The following is a 20639-nucleotide window of genomic DNA, read 5'->3' on the forward strand; positions in this document are numbered from 1 at the left end:
CTGTAGTCCCAGCTGCTTGGGAGGCTGAAGCAAGAGAATCACTTAAACCCAAAAGTTTGAGGTTGCTGTGAGCTGTGACACCATGGTACTCTACTGAGGGTGACACAGTGAGACTCTGTCTCAAAAAAAAAATAAAAAAGAACCATGACTGTTGGTTGCTATGGTTTGAACACTTACATCCCCTCCCAAATTCATGTGTTGAAACATAATCACCAACATGGGGCCTTCAGGAGGTGATTAAGCCATGAGAATCAAGTCCTGGTGAATGGAATTAAGGCCTTTAGGAAGAAGGCTTGGCACAGCATCTGGCCCTCCTGCCCTCCTGTCCCTCCCACCACATGAGGACCTTGGATGTGGCCATCTCGGAAGAACAGGCCTTTACCAGACACCAATCTTGGACTTCATAGCTTCCAGAACTGTGTGAATAGATTCTATCGTTTATAAATTGGCTTTCAGTTATAGCAGCACAAATGGATAAGAAAACTTTTTATTGAGGCCTCAAGACCCTTCTTCCAAGGCTCCATTTACTACACCAGGTATAAGAATTCTAGGCATAAAGTAAGTGTTCAATAAAGTTCTTTTCTTAATAAATCAATGAACAACAACACCTGACTATATACAGAGAATACATTTAAAACATCACAAAACAATCTTGAAAAAGAAGAACCAACTCAGAAGACTGACACTATCCAACTTCAAGACTTAGGACAAAGTGCCAGTACTCAAGATAGCATGGTCTAGGGAACAGAACAGAGAGCCCCGAAAAGACCCACATTTACATACTTGTATGGCCATTTGACTTTCAACAAAGGCACCAAAATCTCTAGGAGAAAGGATAGCCTTGTTTAAACAAATGGTACTGGATTAACTAAATATCCATATAGAAAAAAAAATGAGCCTCAATCACTACCTTATGCCCTTCACTAATAACAATAATAATCATCTACAGTACAGAACTAAACATAAAAGCTAAACTTTTAAAAGCTTCTAGATGAAAACACAGGAAACATCTCCACAACTTACAGGTAGACAAGACACAGAAATAACCATGAAAGAAAATAGTTTTATATTAGACTTTATCAAAATTAAAAACATCAGAAAACACCATTAATTTGCTATAAATTACTTTCTTCCTCCCTGTATGTATGAAAACATTCGTAATAAGATGCTGTAAAAAAGCAAAAACACCCTCAAAGCATAGCAAGGTCTTCCTCAGCTCCCTACGTTCAGTATCACTTCCAAGCCCGACTGCCACACTGCAGTTATCTCAAGACCACAGCTCACCCCGCCTTGTCTACCTGCATCCCAACCACCCTATTCCACCTGTCGAGGGCTCTGGGATGAGACTCACGTGTCTTGAACCTCCAGAGAAAGACCTGCGGGGCATCAGATTGGCTGCGTGATTTCCTTGCTTCAAAACAGGGAGAGTAGCACTTTTGGAGTCCTGTTGATTGAGAGGCTTCAGAACATCTAGTGTGGGGACCTTCTGGAGAAGGAAAAACAAAATTACTATTAGAGTCTACACCCCAGCGTGGTTCTGTTCCCATGTGGTCCTGCATCCCCCACTTGACCTTGCTCACATGCACACTGTGGTCACAGAGGAGGAGGACACGCTTTGGTTTGGATAAGTGCACACACACCACTGCGGGGGGCCCAAGGAAGACACCATCCAGTTTTGTCACAATCAGTGATGGGTGGGTTACTCAGGGATTGTAAAAGTCTTAAGGAATTCCAGGTTTTAGCATTTAATCACATGAAATACAATATCAGCCTAATAAGTGGAGTTTTAGTTCTAATATGCTCATAAAAAGAGACAAATCAAAATATTTCTCTACATTTTATAAAAATATTGTGCTAGTAGTTGACCCTTCTATAACGTGTATGGTTATATGTTAGTGACTACTGGATTGGGAAGCACAGCTGTGTACTTTATAGTGTTAGTTCAGAGAGCACGAGAGAGAAATGATTACCTCCAAAATATTACTTATGCTCTCAATCTCCAGATCACCGCCTCAGTTCCAACAGATTTTGTTTTGTTTTGTTTTTTGAGACAGAGCCTCAAGCTGTCCCCCTGGGTAGAGTGCTGTGGCATCACCCCTCACAGCAACCTCCAACTCCTGGGCTCAAGCGAGTCTCTTGCCTCAGCCTCCCAGGTAGCTGGGACCACAGGCGCCCGCCACAATGCTGGGCTATTTTTTTTGGGGGGGGGGAGTTGCAGCCATCATTATTTGGTGGGCCCAGGCTGGATTCGAACCTGCCACCTTAGGTGTATGTGGCTGGCGCCTTAGCCACTTGAGCCACAGGGGCAGAGCCAAACAGATATTTGTTAAGCAACAAATTAAGTCCACCACTCTAAAAGGAGGAGGAGGAAGCTGGGTACGGTCACTCAGGCCTATAATCCTAGCACTCTGGGAGGCTGAGGCAGGTAGATTGCCAGAGCTCAGGAATTCAAGACCATCCTGACCAAGTGCGAGATGCTGTCTCTACCAAAACCAGAAAAAATAGCCCGGCATCATGGCGGGCACCTGTAGCCCTAGCTACGTGGAAGAGGAGAGGATAGAGGGAGGTGCCCAGGCAGGAGGGAGGGGGTGGGATGCTCCCACAGCAAGGCCACCCTCCTCTGAGGGGCCTTGGGGGATGAGGAAGATTCAGGGTAGCATGCAAGGAAAGCGACAAGCAGTCAGAGAAAGAAAGGATAAAATGCAGAGAAACATTAACATAAAGCCTTGTGCCTCAGAGGTGTTTACTATGGACAGAATTTTGTTCTCCAAGTTCCTGTGTGGAAGTCCTGACCCCTTGTGATGAAACATGGAGGAGGGCCTCTGGGGAGGTAATTAGGGTTAGAGGCCCTGAGGGTGGGGCCCGCAGAGGATTAGTGCCCTTTGTGAGAAGTGAGATCACCAAGCTCCCTCCCTAACCCATCTCCCTGTGGACACAGCACAAAGCCAGTGGTCTGCAGGTCAGAAGGAGGGAATTCACAGGGCCCTGAACTTTCTGGCACCCTCAGACTTTGGAACTGTGATACAATAAATGTCAGTCATTTAAGCCACCCAGAGATGACTAACACATGAGAGGAGAGGTAAGAATAATTCACTTCTTATTCATTTAATTACATTTTTGACTCATAACAAAATTGATGACAGAAAATTCCAAAAAGGAACAAAGAAAACTTTTTTTTTTTTTTTTTTGAGACAGAGCCTCAAGGTGTCCCCCTGGGTAGAGTGCCATGGCATCACAACTCACAGCCATCTAGAACTCCTGGGCTCAAGCGAGTCCCTTGCCTCAGCCTCCCAAGTAGCTGGGACCAAAGGCGCCCACCACAACGCCTGGCTATTTTTTGGTTGCAGCCGTCATTATTTTTTTGGTGGGATCGGGCTGGATTCGAACCTGCCACCTTAGGTGTACGTGGCTGGCTCCTTAGCCATTTGAGCCACAGGCACCGAGCCTATCTTTGTGATAGTGATAATGTGGCACCTCAATTTGTGGCCAGGGAAGACTAAGCTTCTAAGGAGGTTGGGACTCTGGGAAACCTTTAATGGAGCTTAAATAGAAATATAAATATTTGAAAATTATTACAAAAGTCAATACTATTCTGAAGGACATGCCTACTTTGATTGACTAAGGAATCTAACTTAAAAATCTGTGTGTTCAACTCTTCCCCAGTAAATTCCAAGGGCTTGGATGACTTGGAGGTCAGAACCCTACTCAAGGGCACCGAGATCCAAGCAGCTGCTTGTCGATGTCACTGAGACAGGCATTTGTTTCCCCTGTGACTTTTAATGTACTTCAATGACTAGTTTCAGCCAGATTCCAGAGAAAAATATTTGCTCTGAATGAGGTCTACTCTGCAAAGAATTGTTACGTTTAACCTTAAATGGGGAGGTTCAAGAGATGTTAGGTTTCATTTGATCAAATTCCACTCTTGGGAACCAAGCAATATATATTTGGGATTTTTGCTGATCTCAGATATGGACATAAGAAAATAATAGAAGGAATAACAACTGCCACCTCCTCTGAGATTCGTCTTAAGGTCACCTTTCAATGTAAATTCTGACTCAGATCGTGGCTTGGCTGTAAGATAAGCTCTGACCAGGGCAAACCCCAGCTGCAAGGAGCCCACCTCTCCTGGGTCCTCAGATCTGAGGACAGAGCGTTAAACAGTGAAGAACGAGGCTGCAGCCCAGCTCACAGCCTTTCCCTTCCCTGCTCAGCCTTTGGGGTGTAGCCAGCAGGCAGGGAAAGGGAAGATGTGGGGGGAAGACCAAGGGCTGGGTGGGCTTCCTTAGATTTCAGTACCCATGGGGAGAGCTTCATATAACACAAAGGAGAATACACTGAAGTGAGGCCTTCTTCCTCCTTCTACCCTTGACCTCATCCCCAGGGAGGGCCCTCCTGACGGCATCTTACACACCCCTCCTACTTAACAGGTGCACGTTTTGATGGCCAATGGAGACCAAACGCACACTCGTGAGATGTACAGTAAAGTCCCACTGGAATGCACATGGAGGAGAGGTAAGAAGAATTTACTTCCTGAAGAACCCTGGCCTGGAGGCTTACGTGAGCATCTTCGCAGGAGCAGTTTCAGAACAGGTGGTTGAAACTCATGGTCAGAGAAGTGACGTGTAAGGGATCCTGAGCTATTTCCTCAGTTAATATCCCTGGCCACCTCGTGGTTTAAAGTCATCATCTAATAATTCACTGGCTCAGTGGAAGTCATCTAATAATCCACTGCTCAGTGTAGCCACCTGCAAGGTGGGCACCCACAGCCTCTGCTTCCAAGGGGCACCACCTTGCATAATGAATGTTGGTGAATTGCCCCCAAAGTGTTCTGATGAAAACAAAGGTGACTTCTGTGAGCTCACCAGCTGAGGTACGTGTTTGACAGTTTGACAAAAGTCCTATGTAAGACATTCTCCTTATACAGGTATTTCAACCCAATAATTATTTAGCATTTATAGATCATGCTGTGATTGCTGAGTACTTCATAAAAATTTGGCTAAACTTCTCCTTAAAATAGCATATCCTGAATTAAGGTGGGGAGAGAGAGGGCCTGCAAAGAGTTATGAGTATGTCCTGCCAAAAACATGGCAGGGGAGTGGCCACACGTGGAACATGGCCTTCGTGGGTGGCAGGCTCTGAGCACATGCCGTGGGGAGGGAGTGTGCTGAGGTGCCTCATTTAGAGGCCACAAGCAGAGCCTGTGGGTACTTGGAGGACCCCCTCTTGGCACAGCACAGCTTGTCACATGTCCCACAGCAGGGGTCACTGGTGGTCTCTGGGCCCGCTCTGCCCCGCCCTTGGTCGTCTCTTTGCCTGAGTGTCCTCATCTTTAATGGGGACAGTAATAGTACAAATGTCACAGGGTTGTTTTTTTGAGACAGAGTCTCACATTGTCACCCTTGGTAGAGTGCCATAGCATCACAGTAACCTCCAAATCTTGGGCTTAAGCAATTTTCTTGCCTCAGCCTCCCAAATAGCTGGGACTACAGGTGCCCACCACAATGCCTGGCTTTTGTTGTTGTTGCAGTTGTCATTGCTGTTCTAGCTGGCCGGGGCTGGGTTCAAACCCACCACTCTTGGTATGTGTGGCTGGTGCCCTAGCCACTGAGCCACAAGCGCCGCCCAGTAACAGGGTTGTTTTAAATACGTATGAGGGCTTTACCCCCTGAACAGTGCCAGGTCTGTGGTTAACTCCTAACAATGTTGGTGTCTGAGTGTCCTCTTCTGACCCAGGAGAGCAGAACTGCTCGCACTTCCAGAAGCCCCTTCCTGAGCACTTTTCCCCAGTGGTCTTCAGGTGACCCTCTTCTGTGTTAAGAATTTAGAATTGTATACACCTGAGTTTAGTGCCTGGCCCTGTGCTTCAGTCTTTAGGTCATGTTAGACAAGTTGATTAACCTCCCACTAAAACTCAGGTTCTTGATCTTTACCATGGGAGTAAGAACAGCTTTCTTGGTATTTCTGTAGAAATTAGATGTGATAGACCAAGTATGTGAACAATGCTGCCCTCACACCCAGCTCAGAGCTTCCTGATGGACGCTGGCTCTCTCCCTGATCAGCTTAAGGAAGAGGAGCCAATTCCAGGGCAGCAGTTAGGATGTGCCTACATTAAGGTGACCAGATGTCCCGCTTTTTGTGGGACAGTCCTGATTTTTTTTTGAGACAGAGCCTCAAGCTGTCCCCTTGGGTAGAGTGCAATGGCATCACAGCTCACAGCAACCTCCAACTCCTGGGCTCAAGTGAGTCTCCTGCCTCTACCTCTCAAGTAGCTGGGACCACAGGTGCCTGCCACAATGCCCGGCTATTTTTTTTGGTTGCAGCCATCATTGTAGTTTGGCAGGCCCGGGCTGGATTCGAACCCACCAACTTAGGTGTATGTGGCTGGCACCTTAGCCACTTGAGCCACAGGCGCCGAGCCTTTTATAAAGGTTTTTTGCAGTTTTCTTTTTTTTGGCTGGGGCCAGGTTTGAACCTTCCACCTCTGGTATATGGGGTTGGTGCCCTACTCCTTGAGCCAAAGGCACCACCCGACAGTCCCGATTTTTAACAATTTGTCCCGCATCCCGCAGGGTTTTAAAAAAGTCCTGATGACAAACTAGGGAACAGTGGGAGAATGGGAAGGGAATATACGGTTTTTGGCTGCTGAAAAGGTTAATGTAACTCCATTTGGGAATGAAGAGGTTAATGTAACTTCATTTGAAAATGAAAAGGCTAATGTAAACTCCCTACTCCCCTTGTGGGCAAGGTCACCCAGGTGGAATTGGTATCAGAAGGAGACTGGCTCCCTCCCTCGCTTCTAGGCAAGGACAATTAGCTCAGAAGGAGCCAAACTGTCTGGAACAAACAAGTAGCCCCCCTCCCCATCCAGAGGGTCCCTAACCATAAACAGCTCAGCTAGTAGCCCTGCCTCGCACCCCTCACTCACCCCCCCTTACCTCCACCCACCCACCCTAGTGGTGTCCCGCTTTACCAATGTTAAAATCTGGTCACCTTAGCCTACATGGACCCCACGGGGCCAGTGCCAGCTCACTGTTCCGTTGTGACTTAGAATTCCCAAGACCTGTTTTTGCTCCTCCAGACACTTTGCTCCTAAATGTGATCTGAGGGCAGCAGCACCACCTCCCCCTAAATGTGATCTGAGGGCAGCAGCACCACCTGCCCCTGGTCACCCAGGAGCTACTGGAAACGCATCTGAGGAGCTGCATCTCACACCCAGCCCGGGCCTACTGATTTGCAATGTGCATTTTAACCAGAGACCGAGTGACTCTCACACACCCTACCCACGGGAGGTGCCTTTAGAGTTCAGCCTCCAACCCAGACTGGGTGGGTTCCAACCCCAGCCCACCACTCTCTGGCTGCATAACTTTGGGCGTGTGATCAAATCTCTCCAAGTTTCCGTTTCCCTAAATGGGAAATGGGGCTACACACAACATCCACCTTATAGAGCAATCAGGGGAATAAAATGAGATGGTCCAGGGAAGGATTTTAGAATCCAGTTCATAATAAATGCTGGTGATTTAGAAAATATGTTCAGATGGCAAATTAGATACTATACTATCTCACTGGATGTTTATAAAACCTGCTGTGGGCAAAAGAGGTGCTATTATCATCTTCATTTTACAGAGGGGCACATGGGCTCAGGTGGCAGAAAGTGAAATCTCAAGAAGCCTGTGTATGTTCAGCTGGAGAGTGGGGCTGACCTCACACCACAAAGAAGAGAGTCTGGGGACATCTTGAGTGGAGCCCACAGCCAAAGAGACAGGGCACGTGTCCTATCCAGCAGACCAGGGAAGTCATGTCAATCCTGCAAACAAGAGCTGGTGGCACCTGCCAGCCAGGGCTCCTCAGGGTCTCTGATTCTACAGTTGGCTCATGCCTGGTGCATTTGCTTAAGGCTTCACTCATCAGGTGGAAAGCGGAGTCATTATTTCCCTGAGAGCCCTCACTAGGCGAGCTCTGTCTTGTGGGTTAGACACCTGGGAGAGAGTCCCCTCACATTAGAGCACTACTGTGCAGGATTTGTATTTAAATACTTTTGATCAGAGACCTGGGTGCATTTTAACCAAAGATCACTGACCTTGAATGGAAGCAGAAAGGCCTGTTGATTCCTTGTGAAGGGGTTCACAGACCCTAGGAATAACTGGGCAAGCGTGAGCCCTGCAGGGAGCCCTCTGCCTTTGGTGTGTGGCCCTGAAGCCAGCAGGGAGCCTCTGGGACTGGATGGGGTCAAAGCTTTTCCTCGATCTGAATGACCTTAAATTCTGACTTTCCCTTAACTGGACTTGCCCAAATAGAGGAGCTTGTCGTTATGTTTTTCTGATTGCTTCATGTTCTGCTATAAAACAAAAGGAAAAGTAAATCTACAGAGAAAATGGGCTGGAAAGCTCTAAAAAGCCATGTGAAGGTGATCGGCGCAGAGGCCAGGAGGGCCTTGGGTACCCTGGTGGTGACGTTGACGGCAGTGTCAGACTGGCTCCGTCTCTCTGTCCTGCCTGCATGCTGCCTGGGGCCCGTGGCCAGGAGATGCTTCTCAGAAGTCATGTCATTCTGGGACTTGGAGAGCTCTAAAAAAACAAATACAAAGGGTGACGAGGGGCACACACAGCTCTGCAGAGACTCGCGGGAGCCTCCTCTGAGATTCCCTGCAGCCCACAGACAGTGAGCCCAGGGTCCCAGGAGGGCAAAGTGCATGGAGGGGCGCAGGCAGCAGGTCCCCCGCTGAGCACACAGGGACCAGGAGGATGACCAGACACTGTACTAGGCACAGGGTAGGAGGGGACTGGATTCCTTCATGGAGCTCCCTGTGGTCACACTGGCCACACGTCTTAGTGGGCGAAGCCGCTATTGGGGTGAGAGTTAAAAGGAAACCTTCCAGCCAAGCTCCTCTGCACCCCGGGCCACACATCTGCGTGTGCTCATTCATCCACACAGGATGGCCGGAGCCCACCAAACCAGTCGGGGGGTTAGGGGTTCCTTACCAAGGTTGTATAACTAAATGCTATTTCCTGTGACTGAAGCAAGGTAAAAATAAGATTTGGGGTCTCCCCATACCTACTTTAGTAAGCAAAGCTTTTTGCTTCCTAAAGACAGATTACTTTAAAAAACTTTCCCGCAGTCCAATATTTGTCTAGAATAAAGATGAATAAGTAGGAAGGAGGAAGGCCACACACAGACGGGAGGAACCACCTTCAAGATGGTCCTTCCTCCAACACACTCCCCTTTCCCTTGGGAGCCTCATTTCTCTCAAAAGTGAACCTTAAATTTGGCCCTCGAGCGGGGCTGCCTGGCACCCGCAGACACAGCCGTGCCTGTAACTGCCATTTTGTAGCAGCCATATTAAAGAAGTAAAAGATACAAGTAAAATTCATGCTATATTTAACAGAATATATCCAAAATATTGCTACAACGTGTAATCAATATTAAAATCATTCAGGAAACATTCCACTTCTGTTTGATACCAGCGTGCCTTTTGCCCTGGCAGCACATCTTGCAGCCGTAGCTCAGGGGCTCCAGAGCCCCTGCTGTCTCCTGCCCCCTCGTCGGGACGTTCCTGTGTGTCTCCCTGTCCCCTCACTATCTGCCTGCACCACACGTGCTCCCCCAAGCCCCTGGTTTCCACAGTCTCAGCCAGGGTGCCTGAGAGCCTCTCCTCTGACAGCAGTGCCTTCCCACAGTTCACGGCTGCCACCTGGGAGCCCTGAGGCAGCTCGCCACACCCAGCAGTACTGCCAGGTCCTCAAGGCAGGCAAAGGAAGTCTCCTACTCAGGTGTGCTGCTGGGACAGGATTGTTCCCAAGCCTCAGGAGGTACAGGTCCCCCTAGCCCCCTACTCATCAAGGTCCCCCTAGAGCTGGTGTCCATTTAGTCTGTTTAAAGTTCACAGACTAGTGGGCAGGAAGTCCCCCCCTCCCCCCGCCCTAGGCTGTGCAGGTTCTGACAAGTGAGCTTATGTGTGGCACCACTGGGGACAGAGGAAAAGGGACAGAAGGAAAGGTCACTCCTGAGCAAGAATCAACCTTTTCAGACCCTTCTCCCTCTAAGGGGACCACGATGTGGACAGCTCCTAGAAATGTATTGACAATGAGGTCAGCTGGTCTAACAAATGTCACTAGGCAACACGGTGGCCAGAGGCTGTAATTCTGGGTCAGCACTCCACCCGACAAGGGGCACAGCCACCTGAAGTGCTCTGGGCCATAGACCACCCAAGAGTCCAGGCCCTTCACAGCCCCTCCCCACTGGCCCCATGGGCCAATCTGACTTCAGATCAGGACTCCCCTCCATACAGCTTCTGTGGAGAAACAGGAAGCGAAAAAGGTTAAGATGGACCTGTGAGTGACAGCTCAAAACCTTCAGCAGAAGGATCAGCACCAACAAGGCGCCACACGTCCTGGGGCAGAGGCAGGGTGAGGGGGCTTGGGCAGCCACATGTCCCACCCCGAAGAACCAGCAGGAGGGTCTCGGGCAGGGTGTGAGGCCTGGTATTGTCCCCAGGAGCCGGAAAGTGGGTGACTTCTACTCCCACCTCAGGGCTGAGGAAGGGTGAGGGGACATAATTTGCAGGGCATGGGCAAAGACACACCCCACGTAGGGACTAGCTCTAGTTGTCCACCTCAGTATAAAACCAGTGAGTCTCGGCCATGGAGGAGATGGTCAGGCAGGCTGCAGGTGGCCACCCCCGCTGCGGCACACTGTATGCAGGGCCAGGCAGGCTGCAGGTGGCCACCCCCGCTGCGGCACACTGTATGCAGGGCCAGGCAGGCTGCAGGTGGCCACCCCTGCTGCGGCACACTGTATGCAGGGCCAGGCAGGCTGCAGGTAGCCGGCCCCGCTGTGGCACACTGTATGCAGGGCTGGGCTCCACGCATGTGATGCCCCTTTGGACTTTGTAGCTGAGGGACAACAGGGTTGGGCTAAGTCCAAGACCCAGATTCCACACCAGCAGTGGTGGGAAGGAATTCGCAGAAGCCACGTGGCTTTGGGGAGAGTCTGTACCTCTAGAAAGAGACGCTGAGAAGGGTGAGAAGGGGGCCACCACCAGAGCCGTCCCAGGCCGTGGGCACAGAGCCGGGACTGAGCCTGGCGGCTGATTCTTAAGCCCCCAAGTGCCACTGGCAAACAGGCACAGGAAATCCAGCTGCTTCCTCCCTCCTAGAGAAGGGGACAGGCCACTGCATGAGAGTGTCACCGTGTCTGCTCATCTGAGGAGCTGTGCTCTCGCAGATGTGGCCGTGAGATAGCTTACATGGTGCTGGTGTGGAATACAGATGACTAATTAAAATCAAATAACAAGACTGTCTCAGAGCCAAGGTGCAAAAACAAGGCCATTGGTGCAACTACAGGAAGGGGGGTGCTGAGCAGACGCTGAACAGAAACACAGGGAAAGAGAAACAGATGCCGAAGACCCCTCGGCCCCTGGAGGACACGAGACAGGGTCTGTTTTCTAGACCTGCTTTTTAAAATAATCAGGGACAAGAATACATGAACAGAAAGAACCCTGAAAAAGACAAGAGTCCCAGCAGCGGAGGTCTGTGCACCCACAAACCGCAGGATTACTGCTAGGTGCAGAAAATAGACTTACCAAGGGAGGAGGAATCAGACAAGTCTCCCAGGGAACGACAGGTGTTGGGCCCCACCTGCTCAAAAGGCTCTGGTCTTATACTTACTGGAGTCTCATTTTGTTCCCCCCTGTTTGTCCCCTGGAAGGGTCTACAACGTGTGGACTCCTCTGACCATAGTGCTGAGCTAGGCATGTTTTGGCCAGAGTAGGAGGACAGAGGCAGCCCTGGAGACTGACATGGTGGACCCCTCACTCCCACAAGGCACTGAAAGCCTGCTCTGCGGGAGGGGAGATGGTGCGGTGGCTTACCCTGGGGCTTGGGGACAATCCTGGCTGAGGTTACTGGCCAGTGGGCTCAGCTGGACTATAGGGTGGTGGGAAGAATATATCATGAGGCATCCACTTACTTTTTATGTGGGTGGCAACAGACAGAAACAAATTTTCCACGGACTTATTAAATCCTTTAAACTGACCAAGTTCCTGTAACTAAAACAGAGACAGAGGAGAGAGGACGAGAGTTAGGTCTGAGGACCTGTGTTTGCCCGAGCAGTCTCCGGGCGGCAACCCCAATACACTGGCAGGTGTGCGTGGGTGTGGGCGGGCATGGGTGTGTGCATGCGTGTCTGGAGGTGCAGAGAGCACCGTCCTCCCAAGGGCCTCTTCATTCAGCATCCCTCCCCCGTATTCTGACATTTATTTTAAAGGAAGGAGCATATCAGTGAGTTGTTGACAAGATGACAACTATCTCTTAGAAACAATGACTGGCATTTCATTGGCTCAAAGATCGTACTGGAGCAAATTACTGCTTGTTTAATCACCTTCCTCTTGTGGCCCCACCCTTCTCCCTGCAGAAGGGCTGCCGACATGGGCAGAATGCACGTGATACAGGGCCAAGGAGGGGCACAAGGCACAAGGCGACCAGTCTGGAGCCACAGAGTTCTGCCTCCCAAAGCAGAAGAGAGAAAAAAACAGGAGAGAAAACTACAGAAAGATCACTCCCCTCTCCAAATCTCATTTATCTGCCCCCATCCATAATCCACCCACCAACCATCCATCCAATCAATGTCTTGGGAGCACAGGTCCTAGAACAACTTTGGAGAATTTAAGTCTTAAGAAAAAAGCAAAGCAAGATTGTGAAGGTCACCCGGGAGTCTCAGTTCGAAATTGAAAGGGAGTAAGTGTATTTTCTCTCTCATCATCACAGTGTCTAGTTTCAGGTTTGGACCATAATCCCCAAAGGCACAATCTTGAAAGCCATAATCCCAAATGCTAAAATCCTGAAAGATCAAAATCCCTAAACTCTAAATTCCTAAATAAATTCCTAAAGTCTAAAATCCCTAAAATCCCAGTCACAGGATGGCTGTCTCTGTCAGGAGGAACTCTTACCCGTGCCTTTATTTGGAAATAAACCACCGTTTACCTAGATGTGTATGGCTGTAGATTTCATCTTTGCATCATTTCTGGTAGTGAAGGCATAAACCATGAAGAGACTTGTAGAGAGTTCTAATTCATTCTACACATTTTTTTGCAAAGTTGACACCACCAAAGTATACTATCACGACGTTGACTTTGTGTGTAAGGGTGGTGTGTATACAGAGAGAAACTGTTCAAACTTTCTGAGTAGTGGATAGCGTCTGTGGCTCAAAGGAGTAGGGAGCTGGCCCCATATACCGGAGGTGGTGGGTTCAAACCCAGCCCTGGCCAAAAAACAAAACAAAACCTTTCTCAGTAAATGAAGAGATCTCCTTTTTGTACATTTGCATTTGTGAAAGATACAATTTCTGGAGATGTCAGCTCTTTGGGAACCACACATGGTTGATGCGGTGATGACTCACTCTGGTTTTTGATCACTCTACAAAGACTTAAGTTGTTCCCCACGGTATTCCAGATGACCAGATATAAAGTTGGGTGCACACAATTATCAACCATGGTGATGTGCATTTATACATGTCCCGTACTGATCTATTTCTTTATGAATAAGTTTCATCTGCTTATAACTATGATACCTATGTAACTGTCATTAGCACACCTGAGTATTTGCAAAAATGTATGTTATTCTTGCCTATTTTATTTATTTACTTATTTATTTTTGAAACAGAGTCTCAAGCTGTCGCCCTAGGTAGAGTGCAGTGGCATCACAGCTCACAACAACCTCAAACTCTTGGACTTAAGTGATTCTCTTGCCTCAGCCTCCCAAGTAGCTGGGACTACAGGCGCCGGTCATAATTCTTGGCTATTTTTTTTTTTCTAGTTGTAGTTGTCATTGTTGTTTGGCAGGCCCGGGCTGGATTCGAACCCACCAGCTCCAGTGTATGTGGCTGGCGGCCTAGCCGCTTGTGCTACAGGCAACGAGACTTGCCTATTTTACTGTATGAAGTGGCCTATGAAGGGTTCTGTCCTGTTGGTCTATTTTCTCAAATAATTGCCCTTTCAAAAATGTAAATAAATTATCGTACAACTTTTTATTGTTTTTTCCAGAATTATATTTAGAGGATTTTAATCTTGCCGGATTTCAACAGCCAGGAATTATGGCATTGGGAATTGTGTCTTTTGGGGTTATGATTAGCTCCCATGTCCTCCCATATACAGATATAATTGCTCCATTAATTTACAGAGTAACGACAAGAGAATCAAGACCTTTCTCTGGCATTTTATAGATGTTATTACTTTGTTAAATCTCTCACAGCCCTTGGAGGCAAGCCAGAAGAATACAGATAGTTCCCGACTTAGGGTTTCTTGGGTTTACCATGGTGTGAACCCAATACACACTCGGTAGAAATTGTACTTGGAATTTTGAATTTTGATCTTTTATTTTTACTGTAATATTTTAATTTTTATTATTATAAAATAATAACATTACTTTGTGTTAGATGATTTTGCCTGCCTCTAGGCTAATATAAGAATTCTGAGCTTGTTTAAGATAGGCGAGAGTGAGCTGGGATGTTTGGCAGGTTGGGTGCATTAAATGCATTTTAAACTTAGGATATTTTCAGCTTATGATGGGGTTATTGGGAACCTAACCCCATCATAAGTCGAGGAGCCTCTGTGTAATTATTTCCACCTCTTAGTAGGGAAATCCAGATAACTCCCCCACAACTAATTTCTTTGGTCTACTTTACATTAGGGTCTTGAGGCACACACTCACTTCATGGGCACTCCCACTCTCACACATTTCCCTTGGGACCCCCAGAGACCCTCCCCACACTCACAGGTGCTGTGCAGAGGGAGAAAGAGGGCTGAGGAGAAGCTGAGAGGAAAGATGAGGCCTTGGGGGCAGGCAAAGGGCAACTCAGATGGTCCCAGGGGCCACTGAACTCACACAGGAGCCCTGCCCAACCTCACATCTGGCCTGGTTCCCTGCCTGGCTCTCTGACTTGCTCCAAAGTCAAATCTCTTTGCTGCAAGGTTCTTAGTTCCCTCCCCTTCAGGGAAGCCCCCAGAACAGACACATTACCCTGCCAGGGCTGCTGCCACACTGGCTCTTGCTGAAGGGAGGTGGCGTAGGAGGAACCACAGAAATTTTGCTGCCAAGGAAAATACAAGAATAAGAAACATGTTATGAACTGTGCGAGTTACTGGCTTTATAACATAAACAAGACGTGGCATTATTCTATAATTCAAGTTCTCAGCTTTTTTTTTTTAACCACCTTACTTATTAGAAAAAGATTTAGTAGCCCTACTTGGACCTGCACTGCGTAAGAGGCATTATTCCCTGGTATCTAAATGTGGGAAGTGAAGGTCATGCTGTGAAGACCGGGCTCCCCACCCCATCTGTGCACTCTGACACAGCAGGGTGTTCCAGGCCCTGCTTTGCCACCTCTGCGGGGAAACCCCAGGCCCTGTGTGTGTGTTTCCATCTGGACACCTGTGTCCTCTCAGGGCAAAGCAGCCAAAGTGCCAAAAATGTTATGGATGTAAAAATCAACCAGGAGAGGAACTGAATTTAGTCTGTGCTAAAAGAAGTGAGAAGAAATAGAGGAGGGAAAAATGAAAACGTTCCGAGACTGAAAAATCTCATCACGGACCAGAAACAACATGGGAAGTGGTGGGAGGCTTCCAGTAATACTTTAATAAGTTCAGTGTAATCAGGTGCGTGAGTTATGGCCAGCTTCAAGACTAATAGGTTTGTAGAATTTTGTGCGAAGAGGTCAACATCTCTCACACCATTCATTATTCACTTCCACTGATGTTTATTCCACAAACATCTCTAAAGTACCAGGCACTGGGTAAGGTGTTAGAGATAGGAATGATTAAAGTAAAGCAAATGCTTGCTTTAGAATTTCATTTAATGTTAATTAAAGATAATATTTAGTTTCCTTATGACATTTCAAGAGAGTTTAAGAAACAAAACAGAACGTTTAGTGAAAAAACACTATACTAGCTAGAAGGCTTTTTATAAGAATCTGGAAACATCTAAGTTTGAATCTTTTCCAAGAACTTTTATCTTTTTTTTTAAAAAAGAGTTACATTCCAAAGCAGTGACATCTGAAAGTCAAGAGATCTATAAGTTCTTTCAGTGTCCTCTGTGCCCCCACCCCCCGAGCCCAGGACGGTCTGTCCTTTGTAACACTCACCTGGGCTTCTGATAAGATTGCAAGAGCTTTGCTCCCACTGTCTCGTGTTTGCCTGGAGGAGATAGCAATAGAGGTCATTTATTAATAAGACTATAACTGAAATGACACAAATGCAGAAAGGAACACATTTATTTTTCTAATATCACTTCTTGTGATTAAAAAGTAAGAGATCATTTCAGGGGATAGAAATGCTTTAAAATTAGATTGTGGTGATAGTTGTATAACTTTTTAAATTTACTAATAACCATTTATTTGTGGGGCGGCACCTGTGGCTCAAAGGAATGGGGCACTGGCCCCATATGCTGGAGGTGGCAGGTTCAAACCTGGCCCCAGCCAAAAAAAAAAAATTATTTGTACATTTAAATGAGTTTTATGTTACATAATTTATACTGCATGAAAACTGTGGTTAACACACAATAACAGACTATAATTGGAGGAATGACACTTCTTTCATTAAAAGTTGATATTGAATTAGACTTTCTAAATCTGCATAATTTGAAAAATGGTTTAAGCTTCAATTTATCCCTTGGAAATCTTTTGTAAATGAATGAATATGTTTCTCCAAAGTTGCCTTGTGATAAAGATTATATTAATCTTTTAAAAACTATAATCTACTTACTTCTAGTTATAGAGGCTAATAATTTCCTAAATAAGATGGCATCTGACATAGTACTCCTTTTGTTTCAAGAAAGTGGTTTTAATAATGCATTAAGACTCCTAAAAGAAAACTCCGCAAGTTCACAGTTCCGTGAACACAATGTTTCCTGGACAAATGTATAGGAAGGGGTCAACCCAACCCGGCTCAGGCCTGGAAGCCCTTTCTCTTGCTCAGGGAGGTTCTCAGAACCAACACATAGCCCAGACCACCACACCTGCCCCCCCCCCCTCGGGAGGTCAGTCTAGCTTCTGTCTTAAATGTTTGGGAGATTTTATCCATTCCAAAGAAAGACTTACATGTTAGCATCAGGTCAGTAAGTCACAAGGATAGTAAGAAAATCAGATGGCCAGGGAGGTCTTTGGGAGGGCAAGTGGCATCTGATGTTAAGCCCTTGATAACAAGCCCCAAACCTTAAACCAGGAAGGCAGCTGCAGGGTCTGGGATCCTAAGTCTGGCTGCCCCCTAGGGAGTGCAGGGACCTCTGAGATCTCATGGAAAATTTTGAGCCTATCTGCCTCTTGTGCATTTTCTGGGGTTCATGTGGTGTTCACTGAGCTCCCCATCCCAGAATTGCATTAATGTACAGTTTTCATTTAATAGGGAAAAAATGTCCATACTACAGACGGACATATTACAGATTTAATGCAATCCCTATTAAAGCACTACTGTCATACTTAAAAAAAAAAAAAGAAAAGAAAAGAAATGCTTCTCTAAGGCAGAACAAAAAGGACAGATAGGCCTTGCCCAAAGGCGGAACGCTCAACTAGTTAGAACCAGCTCAGGAGGGGTGAAAGCCGACAGCTGCTTGGAGCCACCCTGAAGAAAATACCGAGGTGGGACTCAAAAAGGGAGAAAAGCTCACTGCATCATCAATGTCAAGAAGGCTAGAAAAAAAAGCAAAGAAAAAGAAGAAAACAGCAACACCCTTTATCCAGCCTTTCCCAGGGTGAAATGAGAAAGCCCAGCAGACGGGGACTTCTGAGCACTGCGGGGAGGCCCGGTGTTTCACAGCCTCCTCCTCAAAGGGTCAGCCGCTCAGCCATCATCGGGCCCCGGGGTTGTAGCAACAGCGTTCCAAGGCACAGCCGCCAAAGCCACTCCCTCTTCCCAAATCGATGTTATCTCTCTGCCTCCCGAAGCCCTTCAGGGGCGCCCTAGTGTCCAGGTCCCACGTGGCGTCCCCCGGGGCGTCCCCACCTGCCGGGCCACCCCTCCTGCCCTCATGCCTTGCCCTTTCCACCCCAGCCGCACTGACGACGTGCGGCTTCCAGCCCTGCCGACCCGGCCGGGCAGGTCCCGGGCGTGGCCGCCCTGGGCGCTCCCGCACCCCCGGCCCTCGGGAGGCCGCGCCGGCCCGCCTGGCTCTCTGCTGCCCCCTGCTGGACGCGCTGCTCCCGCTCTCGGGATAGTCACCAGGCTTCAGGCTTTGGGGGAACGGGGCGCGGAAGGCCCACAGCGACAGCAGCTGGGGTGACTGTGTGACCCGGAAACTCAGTGCAGACCTACGTCTGCATGTCATTCAACTTTTATGTGTCTCAAAGATGATCGTTTTGATTTTTCTAACCATTTAAAACATATCAGAGCAGGTCTTAGCTCAGGAGACATTCGGGGACAAGCAGGGACCAGTTTGGCCTTGCCAGGCCGAACCTGGATAAGCCTTGGATGAGAGCTTGGGGGCGGGGTGCGGTTCCAGCGCCCTGACAAGTTTGAGAAGCGCGGGCCCGCGTGGCTTTTGTCCAACCCACTGTTAGCTGTCCTTTTACTTTCTCTCCGAAGCGGGCTTTTGTGCCACAACTTGCACACACAGCACGCACAGCCGGGAAGTGCAGGAATCAGTTAGGACAAGACCAACGAGGGCCTGCATGTGGGCGTCCCCGGTCCCTCCGCTCATGTTGGACCGTTCTCATGTCACAAAGTTAGGGGCCAAACAACCCCAGGGGAAGCAACCACCAAGTTCCCGAAAACTCAAAGTCCTTAATTTTATCAATGTTCTCGTATTTGCCACTTCACGTATTTTACTCTGTTTAAATCTTCAAGAAGTAAGGGCTGTGTGTTTGAGGAGCCCAGTCCTGGGTGTGAGGACGCTGGGGGACAGCTGGTGGGGGCAGAGGGGAGCAGGCAGACGGGGTGGGGGGGTGGGGAGGACAGCGCCCTCCACACCTCTCCCTGGGCATAAGCCAGGCCTGTTGCTCCAGCTCTTGTCCCTGGGGTGACTTGATTCGCAGGGAAAGAAGGCCACAAGACAGAGTCCCTGGAACAGCAGAGTGGAACTCCAACAGCCAGCCAAGCCACCTGCTTGCAGACGGCTCCGGGTTTCATGTCCTGACTGCGAAGTCAGCCTGGCTTAGTCCTCCTTCAAACACGACCACTAGAGCCCTACACCAGCCCAGGTCGTTCACACCCTTGGAGTAACGCTGTGGAGCTAACAGGGAGTTGACTGGAGGGGTGGCTTGCCCCAGGTCCACCTTTCTGCCCCTGGAGCAGGAACAGTATCCTATGTAAGAAATCGTGCCCTGGAGTTACAAGCTGACCCAAAGCAGAGCACAGGCAGAGCCATCTACACAGAGCTTCCATGGGAACTGGGCACAAGATCCTTTATGTCCACCCCCAGGAAGTTGATCACAATATATGGATTTTCTTAGAACAACATACTTTGCTGCATCTGCCATAAAATTTTGTGCAGTGCCCAGCCTGAACAAATGTATGCAACAGTCCTCAGGGTCGCCAACAGTGGCGCTTGAATATTTTCTACCTACTAGAAAGAAAAAAAAACCTGAACAAAACCATCTGTTAGACACTTATAGTGTGTTTTAGAACATTTTTTTAATAGGGAGGAAAAGGTCCATAGAATAATAAGATTTTAAACCAATCATTGCCTCACAATATTCCAAATGGAAAATCTCTCCAAAAAATTAACTTAAATCCCTCAGCATATAAAGAATTGTGATATCTTGTCACAAATAGTTTTGGAGCTAGAGTTGGGAGCCATTTTTAAGTGTATCTTAGTCCTTAGGAAAATTCTGAACTAAGAAAGCACTGGAGCCAAGCCACTGTCCCAAGACCAAAGAAGATAAAGTACAGGGCTGTGACTCAGCACCTGGTCCCTACAGGGCAGCAGAAATGAATAGTGGTGGATTTCCTGTGAGCATGAAGCATCTCTCATCCAGTGTCCTTCTCCCACCAGACATTCCTCCTCCACTTTGCTGTCAGAAAGGAAAATCCTTTTTCCCTTTAATGAAGCAGCCTATATTCTATCAAGTGGAAGTTCTGGCTGGCTTCCATGTTAATAATAATGGCCACAGGCTGGGCAGCAACTCTCCTGCTAAGATGTACTTAAGGTTGATGGAAACTGGTCCAGGTTTATTGAGTACCTGGAACAATCAACTGGTTTTCAGCATCCTTTGGTTTTTCTCCAAAAAGTGCAGGTGGGCCTTAGGAGGTATATTCTGTATATTCTGGATATAAGTCGTCCCTTATCGGATGTGTGGTTTGAAAATACATTCTCCCACTCTATGGGTTACCTTTTCATTTTGTGGATAGTATCTGATAGCATCATTTGATGTGTGAAAGCTTTTTGTTTTCTTATTTGTTTTTGAGAAGAAGGAAAAGGAAATTTATTACTTTGCCAGCAAAGGAGGAAAACTGGCAGCTCAAAATATCTACAGACATTTTTCATTTTCATAATAGCCAACTTGTTTCCTGTAAGAAAACAGAGCTCTTGGCTCGGCGCCTATGGCTCAACCGGCTAAGGCGCCAGCCACGTACACCTAAGGTGACGGGTTCGAATCCCCAGCCCGGACCCGCCAAACAACAATGACGGCTGCAACCAAAAAATAGCCGGGCGTTGTGG

The 20639-nt window shown here is 47.8% G+C and overlaps 1 protein-coding gene across 2 annotated transcripts in view; it reads right to left on the bottom strand.

The window, feature by feature from the left end:
• SYTL3 (synaptotagmin like 3) overlaps nt 1-20639 on the bottom strand; it is a 78443-nt gene that overhangs the window by 24832 nt on the left and 32972 nt on the right. The window contains exons 4-8 of one of the 2 annotated variants that reach the window (XM_003792403.2): nt 16132-16183; nt 15012-15081; nt 11965-12043; nt 8440-8564; nt 1352-1486 (exon numbers count right to left, since the gene is read on the bottom strand). In XM_003792403.2, the coding sequence (XP_003792451.1) occupies nt 1352-1486; nt 8440-8564; nt 11965-12043; nt 15012-15081; nt 16132-16183 (461 nt within the window). The remainder of the gene's footprint in view (nt 1-1351; nt 1487-8439; nt 8565-11964; nt 12044-15011; nt 15082-16131; nt 16184-20639) is intronic. The other variant, XM_003792404.2, reaches the window with a different exon arrangement.

Source organism: Otolemur garnettii, unplaced genomic scaffold, assembly GCF_000181295.1.
Source record: "Otolemur garnettii isolate 467f Iridium unplaced genomic scaffold, OtoGar3 scaffold00056, whole genome shotgun sequence".
In the NCBI taxonomy this organism is placed as follows: Eukaryota; Metazoa; Chordata; class Mammalia; order Primates; family Galagidae; genus Otolemur; species Otolemur garnettii.